At 42.5% G+C, this 11,725-nt stretch overlaps 1 protein-coding gene across 1 annotated transcript in view; it reads left to right on the top strand.

Moving 5' to 3' along the window:
- Positions 1–994: 994 nt before the first annotated feature.
- Positions 995–11,725, top strand: part of PRKX (protein kinase cAMP-dependent X-linked catalytic subunit) — a 57,093-nt gene continuing 46,362 nt past the window's right edge. The window contains exon 1 of the mRNA XM_050902625.1: positions 995–1,368. Coding sequence (XP_050758582.1) covers positions 1,179–1,368 — 190 coding nt within the window. The 5' untranslated portion in view covers positions 995–1,178. The remainder of the gene's footprint in view (positions 1,369–11,725) is intronic.

Below are 11,725 nucleotides of genomic sequence, written 5' to 3'. Positions count from 1 at the left end.
TGAACAGTATAAAACTGGGCCAAAACAAGGGATGGAAAAAATTAGGATTTCCTTCCCAATTTTGACAAGAACGCTTCTCAGTGACTTGGCTCACACACCCAATTTTCCCCGTCTTTCAGCAAAATTGTCAACAGTTTCTTGGCCACTGTGGAAGGAGCTATATTCGGTACTCGACTGCTGCTACATTAGGTGCCTTCTCAGTTTAGCTCGGCACAGCTCATCGCACCCGCCAGCCATCCCCAGTCACCTAAATATTTTGCAGGTTCGAGCAGGGAACGCGGAGGGGCTGTGGCCGCTGCAATATCCACACCTACTTGAAAGCAGGGAGCAAAATAACGCGGGAGAAACCCGTTGAAAGCTGCGGGTGAGGGACACTCGCCAACCCTGAAACAGCCGAGCTACTCGAACACGCGCTCCCATGCGTGGGGAACGACTGACTCTTCCCGGAGCTGTCAGTGTGAAACCAGGCGGGCCAGGAAGCCGCTTTGCAAGGGCCCCATCAATCATTTTTAACTTTCCGCGGGGAGCGGACGGGACCTTCCCCCGTCCCCCGGCAGCCGCAGCACTGAGGGAGTGCGGGGGCAGGCGCGGCAGCCGCCAGTGCCCCCCTCCATCTTCCCCCCCCCTCCCCCGCGGCAGCGCCGCGCTGCTTCTCAGGCGGGACGCGGGGGTGGTGAAGGACGAGCAAAGAGCACCGGCGCTACCAGACACCCCCGGGCTGCGCCCGCGGCGGGGGGCGAGCTCCGCGCTCCCGCCGTGCGGCGGGGCCGCGCTTCCCCCCCCTTCCCCGCCCCGCCAGCCCTCTGCGGGACCGTGCCGCAGCGGCAGGAAGGCAAACCCCGCCCCTCCGCCTCGCGTGTGGCGCGGCTCGGCACGGCACGGCAGGGCACGGCACGGCACAGCGCGGCTCGGCCGGGCTCACCCTCGCCATTGTCTGTCTGCGCGGCGGTCCCTGCTGCGAGTGGCGGGCGGCGCGGCGGCTGGCCGCGATGCTGAAGGGCTCCGCGCCCCCTCAGAGGCGGCAGCGGGAACGGGCTCCAGCCCCGGGGAGCAGCCACCCTGCCTGCTGAAGACTGAAACTTTGCGTCCCCGCCGCTCCCTCTCCTCCCCCTTCCCCTCGCCGGCCCGGCTCGCCCTTCTCCATGCGCTGAGCGGCCGCGGGGCGCCCGCTCGGCCCCATGGACGCCTTCAGCGCCGCCAAGGCCAAAATGGGGGCGAAGAGCGGCGGCGAGGCGGCGGCGGCAGCGGCGGGGCTGGCCGCGCCTCAGCCCGCCGCGCCGGCCCCCAGCCCCGCCGGTCCCGGCTCGCCCGCCGCGCCCGAGCCCGCCGCCTACAAGCTGGAGGACCTGGAGACCCTAGCCACCGTGGGTGAGTGCGGGAAGGGGGTGAGGCGGCGGGACCGGGGAGGAACAAAGGAGCTGCCCAGGTGCCTGCCTGCGGCCGTGCCGGGCGGGAGGAGGGCGGGCAGCTGCCCGCCCTCCTCCCGCCGGGCGCGTCCCCTGCAGATACCCCAACGGCCGTCTGCCCCCTTCCCTTCCTGGGCGCCCTCTTTTTTTGGGCGCCCCCCCGTCCTCCTCTCCTTTCTTTTCCCCGCCGCGCCCCGGAGCCGCGGCCGCTGGGCGTTGTGGGCCTGTTCTGAGGCAGCGGGGTTGGACCATCGGCCGTTTAACGGCCGGCAGGTGCCGTTGGGGGCGATCCTTCCCCCCCCCGACCCACACCCGCACCCACACCCGCACACACAACCGCGGCGCTGGGGAGGGGGCCGCCGGGTGGTGTTACGGCTGCTGGGCGCCGCGGGGCTGCCGGCGGTGGCTGTAGGCGGCTCAGGAGGACGCGCCGCAGCCGTCGTGTAGTTTGGGAGCTGTGCTCCGAGCCTGCGGGAGGCTGTTGGCATTGTCCGCCCCTGGCGCGGTTGTGCGGGAGCGCGGACGGGCCCCCGTGCTGCCAGTGTCGTCGTCTCTGGCTGCGAGGTCCTGGTTTTGATCTGCAGCTGAACGAGCCTGTAAGCGGGTTTGGCCTGTCCGTGAAGCGGGGGCAGTCACTGCTGAAGCCGAAAGACTTCAAAAAAAACCCTGATTTATCTGGTTTAACTTCATTTACTTGCATCATGATAAAAAATTCGTCATTTTAAATGTAGTTGTCGGGCCAGTGAAGAGATCAAACAGGTTAACTGAACACAGCTAAGTATATTTCAGAACCCCAACACGCTGTTGCCCTGAATATTGACGCAAAGATGCGTTGCGTGTGTAGAATTTTGGTAGAAGGCAAGGTTGCATCTCACATCTGCCACACTTACTAAAAACCGCCTGTAATCAGCGGCATTGCAGCGTAAATGCATGTGTTTAATAAATTGGCATTTCAGACATCAGTGATGTTCATTGTGTTCATATCCACTCTATCTGTCTGTGCATTGTATTTGAATGTATGTACGTGTAGTTACATACATTTTTGCACCTGGTTTGAAGGCTTGTGTGTTCAACTATATGGAAGTTTTATTCTTTTTTTCTTTATAGGACTGTGAGATGATTTTGGATAGATTTATTCTAGTAAGTGCTGTAAATCTTAATTTCCCCTAAGCTCTCTTCAGCCAAAAAGGTCGGATTTAAACCCTTTCTTAGTGAAGTTGATGGTTTTAATAGGTCTTTAAAAATGAAGTCGGAAAGGCCCGAGAATGTTGTGATCAGTGAAGACCACGTTATCTTCTCTTGAAGTGTATTGGTTTTTGAGATAATTTTTCCAATTTGAAATGTGAACAAGCATTTTATTGAGAAATTAATTGAGATTATTAATAGACTGCTTGAAAGGTTTGTGATGCTTTTTTTTCCACCAGAAGTGGTTAATCTTGTTTGTTACATCATGACTAGTTGCTGTGGATACAATTGTCATCACAGAGGATTATGACTTCAAGTGAAGCATAGGCTGCAGAAAAATAGTAATTTTTAAAGAAGGCATAATAGTAATGGAAATGTTCCTGAGGCCAGTGAAGAAATGTGGAAATAATCCTGGTGTCAATTTTAAACAGCGTATCTTTGTAGAGTGTTCTTTAAGGTGCTCCTTAGAGGTTAAGATAGAGGAAAGTTGTGATTCCATGACGTATAGAGAGAGACTTAAAAAAAGTGAGGCTGCTTGATATGAAGACACAGAGAAGGGAATAAAATGTAAAAGGAGCAGATAACTGCCTATCAGGGCACTGACAGGATACTTAAAGAGCAGTATCCCTCCCTTCTCTGTCTTCCCTCGCCTGATTTTTTTCTTTTATTCTTCTCTCGGATAGCTCTCAGGTCTGAGAAGTTGACCATTCTTTGCATCTCTTATGAACCGTGGCATTGGTTGTTTTGTAGGAAGGAAGACAAAACACGAAACTTGACGGGTACAAAAATGCGCACAGATAAATATGTAAGGCCTTACCATATCAAAGAAGCTGAGCTGGCTTATTGTAAGTTGGTTTTAAAATGAATTTATGACATGCCTATGCACCTCAACAGACGGCTGTGAGGAGGGAAGGGATCTAGCTCCTGACCAGGAAGCAATACAGCAGCCTCAAAGTGATACTGAAACTGAGCACATTTACACCTGCCTCTGAGTGGCAGAGTTTATAAAAGATGCAGTGCCCTGCTAATGTGTCTGTAGTGCATCTGAGATCTGAGCCAGTAACTGCGTGAGGTTGGGCTGCTCTGTACGCACCTACTAATATGCTACACTGCATTCCTGAGTTAAATGGGCTGCAACTTACAATCGGTGCAGAATACTGCAGAATACTATGTAGATGTGTAGTTTAGCTTGAAAAGCTCATTTTTGCTTGGCTTAAACCTTTTTTTTAACTGAGTTAAGTACAGTTTAGGTTTATATCACATGTACTAAAAGAGTATATCTACAGGGTTTTTTTCAGCAGTGGTTTAAGTCAATATTACCCTATCTGTTTTGATCTCCCTGCACAAATAGATGAGATTAATGTATTGTCATCAATTTCACTACAGCAATTTAGAGTCGTCTACAGTTTGATTGCTGTGATAAGAATAGCCATTTTCTTTCTGCTGATGTTCTCGAAAGCTATGTGCTCTGTCTGAGATATTTGGAGATGTTTGTGGAGGGGAGGGGGATACCCAGAACTTTCAGGACAGGAAGTTCTGGTATCTTCCCTACTAGAATCATTGTTGCTTATAGACATACCCAGGCTTAGAAACAGTATGGCCTTGGAAACTATCAGCTTGAGAAAGTGGCAAAATAGGGAGGTGAGCTCCATGCTCTTACAGCTGTTTATGAGTAATATTTAAGGTAACAAAATGATGCTGGTGTCTGTGAGATTGAGGTCATCCCTGACTTCAGGCACCTTCTCTTGGAGGATGGAATAAAGTTCATGTAAAAATAAAAAAAAATAATTGGAAGCAGTTCCTGCTTTGAATATAATAGCTACTGTTTTAAATATCTTTCATAGTCTAAGAGGATTAAAATACCTCTGTTAATCCGACCACTGTAATGCAGGCTGGATTGGACGTGTTCTGTGTGATTTCTGTTGGACACTGTGCCTGGTTTAGCAAAGAACTCACTGTGAGGGAAGAAAGAGCAAAAGGGGAGAACAGTTTAGCATAATGATTGGGAGGACATTTATCTCCCCCAAACATCCCAGGACTCGACCTTTGTTTTGGTGTTTGTGGGCTCTTTGGTAAAAGGCATTGGCAGCAGAGACTAGAGTACATGTATGCTTTTGGGGGAAGTACCCTAATGTTTAGTCAATAAAGTGAAGTTACAAGTTTCGTGAGGGCACAGGAGTGGGGTGCATACTGGTTTCTGGCACTAAGAGAGGTTGAACAGGAAGAATATTTCTTTGAGGGTACTTCCGGAGAGGTTGAAGATGTGGCTTTCAGCCTTTGAGGTGCATGGTTTTTTTAACTAGTCCTCTTATATGAAAGGTGAGTGCTCTTCCGCTGGAGCTATTGAAGATGGCTGGTTGTCCACTTCTGTTTTTGAATTAATTATCCTTTCAAGGAGGTCAAAATACGAATATTTGCTCAGCACACTCAGAAACTGCCGCTCAGACCAGGCTGAAATATTCTGTGAATCTCAGTTGAATTTACATACTCAGCTGTGCCAAGACTGAGGTAGTTCTGTGCTGCACAGAAGCAAAAATTTATATGCCATGACCACTGTGTTCGTTGAAACTTAACTGCTGAAAGTTCATGGCCCACCCATGCTTATCTGAACCCATTTCAAACTTTTTGTAGGTCTGGTCGGTGGAAGAGAGAGACTATGAACACTAGTGGCATAGTTTCTGAATCATCCTTGGTTTTGATGAGCATTTAATAAGTGCAACCTTCCTATTCCAGTAGCCAGAGGGGCTGCAGTTGGACACCCGAGATATATCCTGAAATGGAGACATTAAATTTTTAATTACGCCATTATGAAGAAGTAATTCAAATAAACTAGAATAATAAGTTCAAGAAAACCAGAAGATATTTCTTCACTTTTGGGTAGGTGAAGTTGGGAGGACAAATGTTATATTCCTAAATGAAATGTATGGTAATAGGGAAGGGGGAAGGAAGAGAACTCTAGGAGGAGAAAGATGACAAACTTATTCTTGCCCTCTCTCCTGTGAGATCTGTTTCCTGCCCATTTTTCAAAGCGCAATGAATTCCATAGCAGGCTTTATAAATGTAAATTGGGTTTTCTAAATCTATTCAATTAATTGAAATATTTCAGTAATAGTATTTTCATTCAAAAAGATTCTTTTAAACAGCTGTTCCCATGAAGTGCTTTACACTAAACAAATGCAGAATAAAAAATTGGGCAAACCAGTATTTTAATTTTTATGACCATGGGAAAATTTTAAAAAGTACATGGGAAAAGTGAGGTGCAACATATTTTTAAATACTTAATTTCACTGTGTTCACACACAAAATATGCTAGCCAAATATATTTCAAATGGCATTATATCAGCAGGATAGTAGAAACAGAACTGTGGTCTAATGCTGTAAGAAGGAATCTGCTCCTGTATAGGACATTACAGTGCTATTTTCCCTGTGTATAGTCTGAATAAGAAATTCTGCACCAGAATAGCTAAGTTCTTTACTAGCAAAGAACACTGGTGGCTTTTTGTTTTTTTTTTTTAAAAGGTGCTCAAATTAGTTCTGTTTCTTACCAAGTGTTATTTTTGGTTTCACTACCAAGGTCCTCACCTATTTAAAAATATTATACTCTAAGGGATGTGTGAGCATTTTTTCCCTGGTTTGTCACCTTTTCTTGATACTGAAATGATAAATAATAATCCATGATTTTACTTGGCCATGTCCTTAAATACCACAAGTTTTGAAAGAAAACATGGTCTGAATGTTGTGACTGTAATGGTGACCTGAATTCACCATTACATTTGTACATCTTTGAGACTTTAGTCATAAAGCTAAATGACTTGGATTTTGTTTTCACTCTCTGTCTGTGGAATGTCTTTCTTGCTTCATTTTTCCCTCCCACAAGATCATACTTGTCCCAAAATAAATCCTTAGTATTGTTATGGCTGATGTTCTAGAGAGAAAATGACCAGGTGTGACTCAGCTTTCTTCTCTTGCTTTTCCTGTTATCCACTACTGAGGGGAATTTCAGTAGCATAATGTTTATTGTGGAGTAGGCAGCAACAGGTCCTTTCCCATAAGGTTCTTGTTCCCATTAGGCTGGAAAAAATAGATTGAAACAAATACTCTCTTTTATCTTTCAGAAAGGTCAGAAAAGGGAGAGTGTATGGAAGAAGTCTGAACATGTGAAAACTGAAAGTTCACATTTCTGCTTTTGTATCTTCAGTCTTTAAAATCAGTGTTGAGGTAAATGGGTAGTGTTTGCCTGTCACCTGTTTCTTTTGCCTTCATCTTGTTTAGATATCTAACTCATTGCGGAAAGAAGTTCAGCATTCTTTCTCTGATGTTGTGAACTTGATGGTATGTTATAAAATGGGCTTTGACACTCAAATATGCTTCTTGAAGATAAATAATTTGTTAAGTCCTATAAATAGCCCAGAGATGCCCAAAAGTGCCTGTTGCAATGCAAATAATCAAATAATCTGGAACCCATCTAGTGCTAATATTTCAGAAATAAGAAGTATGCAAAACTCCTCTCCCACAAAATCGAAAGCATCTAACACCACAACTTCCCCCTGCCAAGTTTATGCTTAAATAAAACTAATGTTTCAGGTGAAGATCCTGTTGAAAAATTCTTCCATCAAAAGTGTTGTGTGTCAGCCCAAATTGAAAAAGATAGAAGAGAAATAGAGTTTTGAATTTTTTTTTTTTTTTTCCCTTTCTTCAAAGGGAAGAGATATGAACTTAAAGTACTGGTCATTGACAGCGTGTAGGCTCTTAGGGCTTGACTCACCTTTTCTGTGTTTAGGTTCCTGAGTTTGCATGTCTGGACTGTTTGTAGTGGACAGGGAGAGCAGCCTTTTGGAGATGGATGTCTTGATATTTTGGCCTTTACATCATGAAAACTTAGGGAAATGAACCCCAAGCTGAAGTGCACTTAATCCTGGTGTGGTCCACTTCAAGGGTGATATGGAATATGTAAATATCAGAAGAAAGAAAAGGGTGGTGGAGTTTATGTACCACTTTTGTTTGTTATATGAAGCATAGACATGTGTACAGCAACAAAGAGTGAATTTTTGTGAAGTAAAAGATGGGAACTTTGTGTTTGCCTTGCAAGGGCTTGTCTGGGCATAAGCTGTTCTTAACCAAATTAGTTTAGGTTAAACAATACAATTCCCTTACTGTTGATGCTTATCAGTGTAGAACAGCTTCAGCATTAGCTTGTACTACTCGGAGTAGTTTAACACGCTCTCTTTACTTGGGAAAGCATCTTCCCATTCCTACATAGTTTTAGAGGTTTTTTAGCAGCTTCAAAGATGTTGGTAAGTAAAATTTTGCTGAGTTCTGTGTTTTAGTTTGCACCTGGGATATTCAGGTGATAGGGAAGAGCAGTTCTTAAAATTAGACTGTATTTCTGTTTTCCCACAGGAAGACTACCTCTCAAATGAATGAACAAATGTGTTTGGTTTTTTTTTTTTTTAAGGGGGGGAGGGGAAAGTATATGATACAACATTCTTTTAACCACTGTTTGCACTTCACATTAGAGCAGTGATTCAGTTTTTATTTGAAATACGTATTGCTTTATTATTATTCTTTTTTAATACTGAAGGTATTAAAGAGAGAGAAAAAAAATCAGAGATTTTCCCTTAGTATAGCCTCCTCTTTACTATAGAGACTAAATTTAGAGGAATTCACCTGGGAGACAGGTGAGTAAATTGTGAAAGTAGTTAACAAAACACATTATATTTGGAAAGTGAGTGGAATGTTACAGAATGAGAAGATATTCAAAAAACACTTATGTCAGTCTCATTATTGTATTTCTGTGGATAATTGTAGTCCTGCTTTGTTAATTTTGGTAAAAGAAATGTTCAGATTTTTGCCCTTTGTATTATGTTTACCATTTTATTTTGGGTAAATAATATATTTCAAGGTTATTGAAATAATTTCAGTTGTGATGGTAAGACTGTAAGTTGGCAAATTAAAGACTTCATTCTTGAGGGGTTTCAGGGGATGCTGTTTGAAGAGATGTTACCTCTGAAGCAGTGAATGATGTTTGCTTTCTTCTAAAGGTTTAGAGGGACAGGGTGTAAAAATAGATACAGTGTTTCTGTGAGCAGTTTTGCCCTGAACCCACTGATAATCTAAAAAAAAAAAATATTCTGAGAATAATACAGATTTATCATTTTGGAAAGCTTCTTTGAACTTGAAGAAAACATCTTATTCTACTCTGAAGAGCATTCTGAAAATAGTAAAATAGCAGTTTCATTATGAGGATTAACTTAAGCATTTGTCTTTACACAGTTTAAGGGCCACAGTCTTATTGAACTCTAAATTTTGTGTTTTTACAATTCAGTTTAAGCAACTTAACTGTTCTATGTAAATACCTAAGCTCTTTCACTGAAAAGCTAAAAGACGACTGGAGCAGGGAAAAGAGTGTTGAAACTGTAAGTCCTAGCATATTAGAAGTATTCAGAATGTGCTCTTCTGGACATATCTACGTTGTAGAATATACAATTACAGTTCTCCTTTTAGACACACCTAAACTAGATTTAAGCTGTTTTCACTTAATTTCAATATAACTGCTAGCTAAAATGCTTGTGCTTTTGGGTTAGTAAAATAAGCTTGCCTGAGCTGCTGTGTGCTACTCATGCTGAAGGATTTGTATTAAGATCCATACCTATTTTAAGGTAGTTTGAAGATGTTTGCATTGCAGAGTTGCTCTTCAAATGTGTGGACACTCAAATTTTCTTTTGGTGAATTCTGACAGCTGCCCTATCCAGTCTTAAATTGTGGTGATCTGTGGCATTTGCTCATAAAAAACTTTCCACTCTATTGCTCTCTTTCTTCTGCCTTCTTTCTTCACTTCAGTCCCAGCTTGGAGCAGTTGATAGCTGGTCTATTAGTTGATTGGCAGTAACTTTTGTGTAAATGTGTGGTCATTTTTCTCCAGGGAATCAATTGGTCTGCTTTGATAGGCTTCACCTCAGAAAAGTTGCTAGTGTGTGTGTTTTATTTATTTATTTATAACTGAAACACATTAAAATTAATGCAGGAAGCATCATTTCCATGTGACTAAACTACATGGTATAACATATTTCTGCGTAATAACAGTGGCGAGGGAATGTTAGACTTATCTGTTGGGTTGATCTGGTCAGTGGAACCATTCCCAAAGTCTTGCTTTGACCCTCAACTTTTCTTAGTCTATTGAGGGAGCAGGGAAGTCCAGCTCAATTTGACCTACATTACAGTTAAGTAAATCTGAACTGCACCCCTCAGGCAATTTGAATACTTTGTGAAGTATTTGGATTTCTAGTCTTGTGACTCTTTATTTGTTGGGGAGTGTTTATTTAATACCAAAGTAAAAGTAGATTGGTTATATTGTTTTATTTGGTTTGCAATATATTTCATAGCTCTTACGCCAACAGCTTATGGTGTCTAAAACAGACTAATTTTTGTGTAAAATCTTCTTTGCTCTTGTTTGTTTTCTGGATATTCAGTTTGAGTATCAGCTACAGCTTTCTCTATTGGATTATAAATTTTATATATATATATATATGCATGTGTATTTAAATTTATATAAACTCATAAAACATAAATTCTACAATTTACAGCTTGATGTAAAAAGAGTGAGAATATGGAAAAGTCTTCTGCTCATTCTCTGTCAGCATATATAGGACTTCTTAATTGGCTATCTATTGCACTTAGCAGTTCTTTGTTTCTGCAAACTATTCATACAATACAGCATGTAGCAATTTTTTTTTTTTTAACTAGGATATTTTTGACTTCCTTAAAGGATTGATTCTGAGCTAATTTTTCATGAAAGGTCACATATCTGGTATTTGTTAATTTGATTCTACCACGCAATTTGCAAGAATTTAGGTGTAATGATTTATATTTTGTATTTATTGGAGTACTTGGGAAAGGCAACTCAAGACAGAAGAGCTATATAATATAAACTATCATTAGCAGTTGTAACCTGTGACTTACACGTGCATTTGTTTTTCTTGTGTACACTTTCATTGTCTTATACATACTTTTAAAAGGCACTAAAGCTGTCAATGCAATATATTATTTTGCCTGGAAAAATCGACTATATAATCTCTGACATTGTCTAATACAAGAGGAAAGCATGTGGAGCTGCCAAGGCGTGGGTGGTTTTTTTTTTTTTTGGCTTGGGTTTTTTTAACATGATTCTTACATAGGAGGTAATGGTTTGTTACCAAAATCATATAAAGTGACCATTTAGGGTGCCCACTATGCAGTATTTGAGTTTTGGTGTGGTTCTTCATTAAAACGTAGCTTCTTAAACAGCATTCGTGGCGTTTGCTTAAGTGTTGTTCTGTTTGTATTGGGGAATATGGGGACTCGGAGCAATCTGAAATATTTTCAGTAGTGACACTGCCATTATTATTGAAGGTGCAGGGAGCTCTCTGAATTAAAGCAAAATGTCTAGTTAGTATTGCTTTTTATGCCTCTCCAGTAGTGGTCCAGTCAGTAAATTAAATGCTCCAGATTTGTTTAGGTAGACGTTAAAAGAGAGCTATCCCTCCATAGACTCTTCAAAAACAGGCTAAACTGGGTGTGAGATTTTTACTTTGCTGATCTACTAATTAGGATGCACTGTAATAGCTATATGAATGGCAAATATAAAAAACAAGAGGCTGGGAGCTGACTGTGTTTATGTAAAACTTCTGGGTGCTATAATAGCAGACTCCTCTAGCCACCTGCCCCAAAACCGATGACAGACTTCTAGTCTCAGACCTCTTCCCCCCAGCTTGGTGTTGGCTTCTTACAGCGCCTTGGATGCAGGAGATGATAGCCTGTACAGTTTTAATTTGCATGGCCTGCCAAAAATAACTTCAGAGTATGCATTGTAAAATTTTAGTTTGTTTTCAGGAAGATTAGTGGGTAACTCCTTGTCTGTCCCTGGAGAACGAACAATGAGGACAGCTACTGGTCAGTCTGTTTCTAAACTGGGATTCTTGTCCCCTCTTTCATCAAAATGTTTCAGGTTGCATGTCGGTATGCTGAATTTGTGTTCTGAGGCCACTAATTTTGTGACTTTTGTGACTTTCAAAGGCCTATGAAGACTTCTGCAGTGTGTCTTTATTTAACCAACGCAGTTGTCATATTCAGAAGTGGTGGATATAGAAGTTATACTG

Source organism: Gymnogyps californianus, chromosome 1, assembly GCF_018139145.2.
Source record: "Gymnogyps californianus isolate 813 chromosome 1, ASM1813914v2, whole genome shotgun sequence".
Taxonomy (NCBI): Eukaryota; Metazoa; Chordata; class Aves; order Accipitriformes; family Cathartidae; genus Gymnogyps; species Gymnogyps californianus.
Note: the sequence above shows the minus strand (reverse complement) of the source record. Positions and strands in the feature narration are given on the sequence as shown.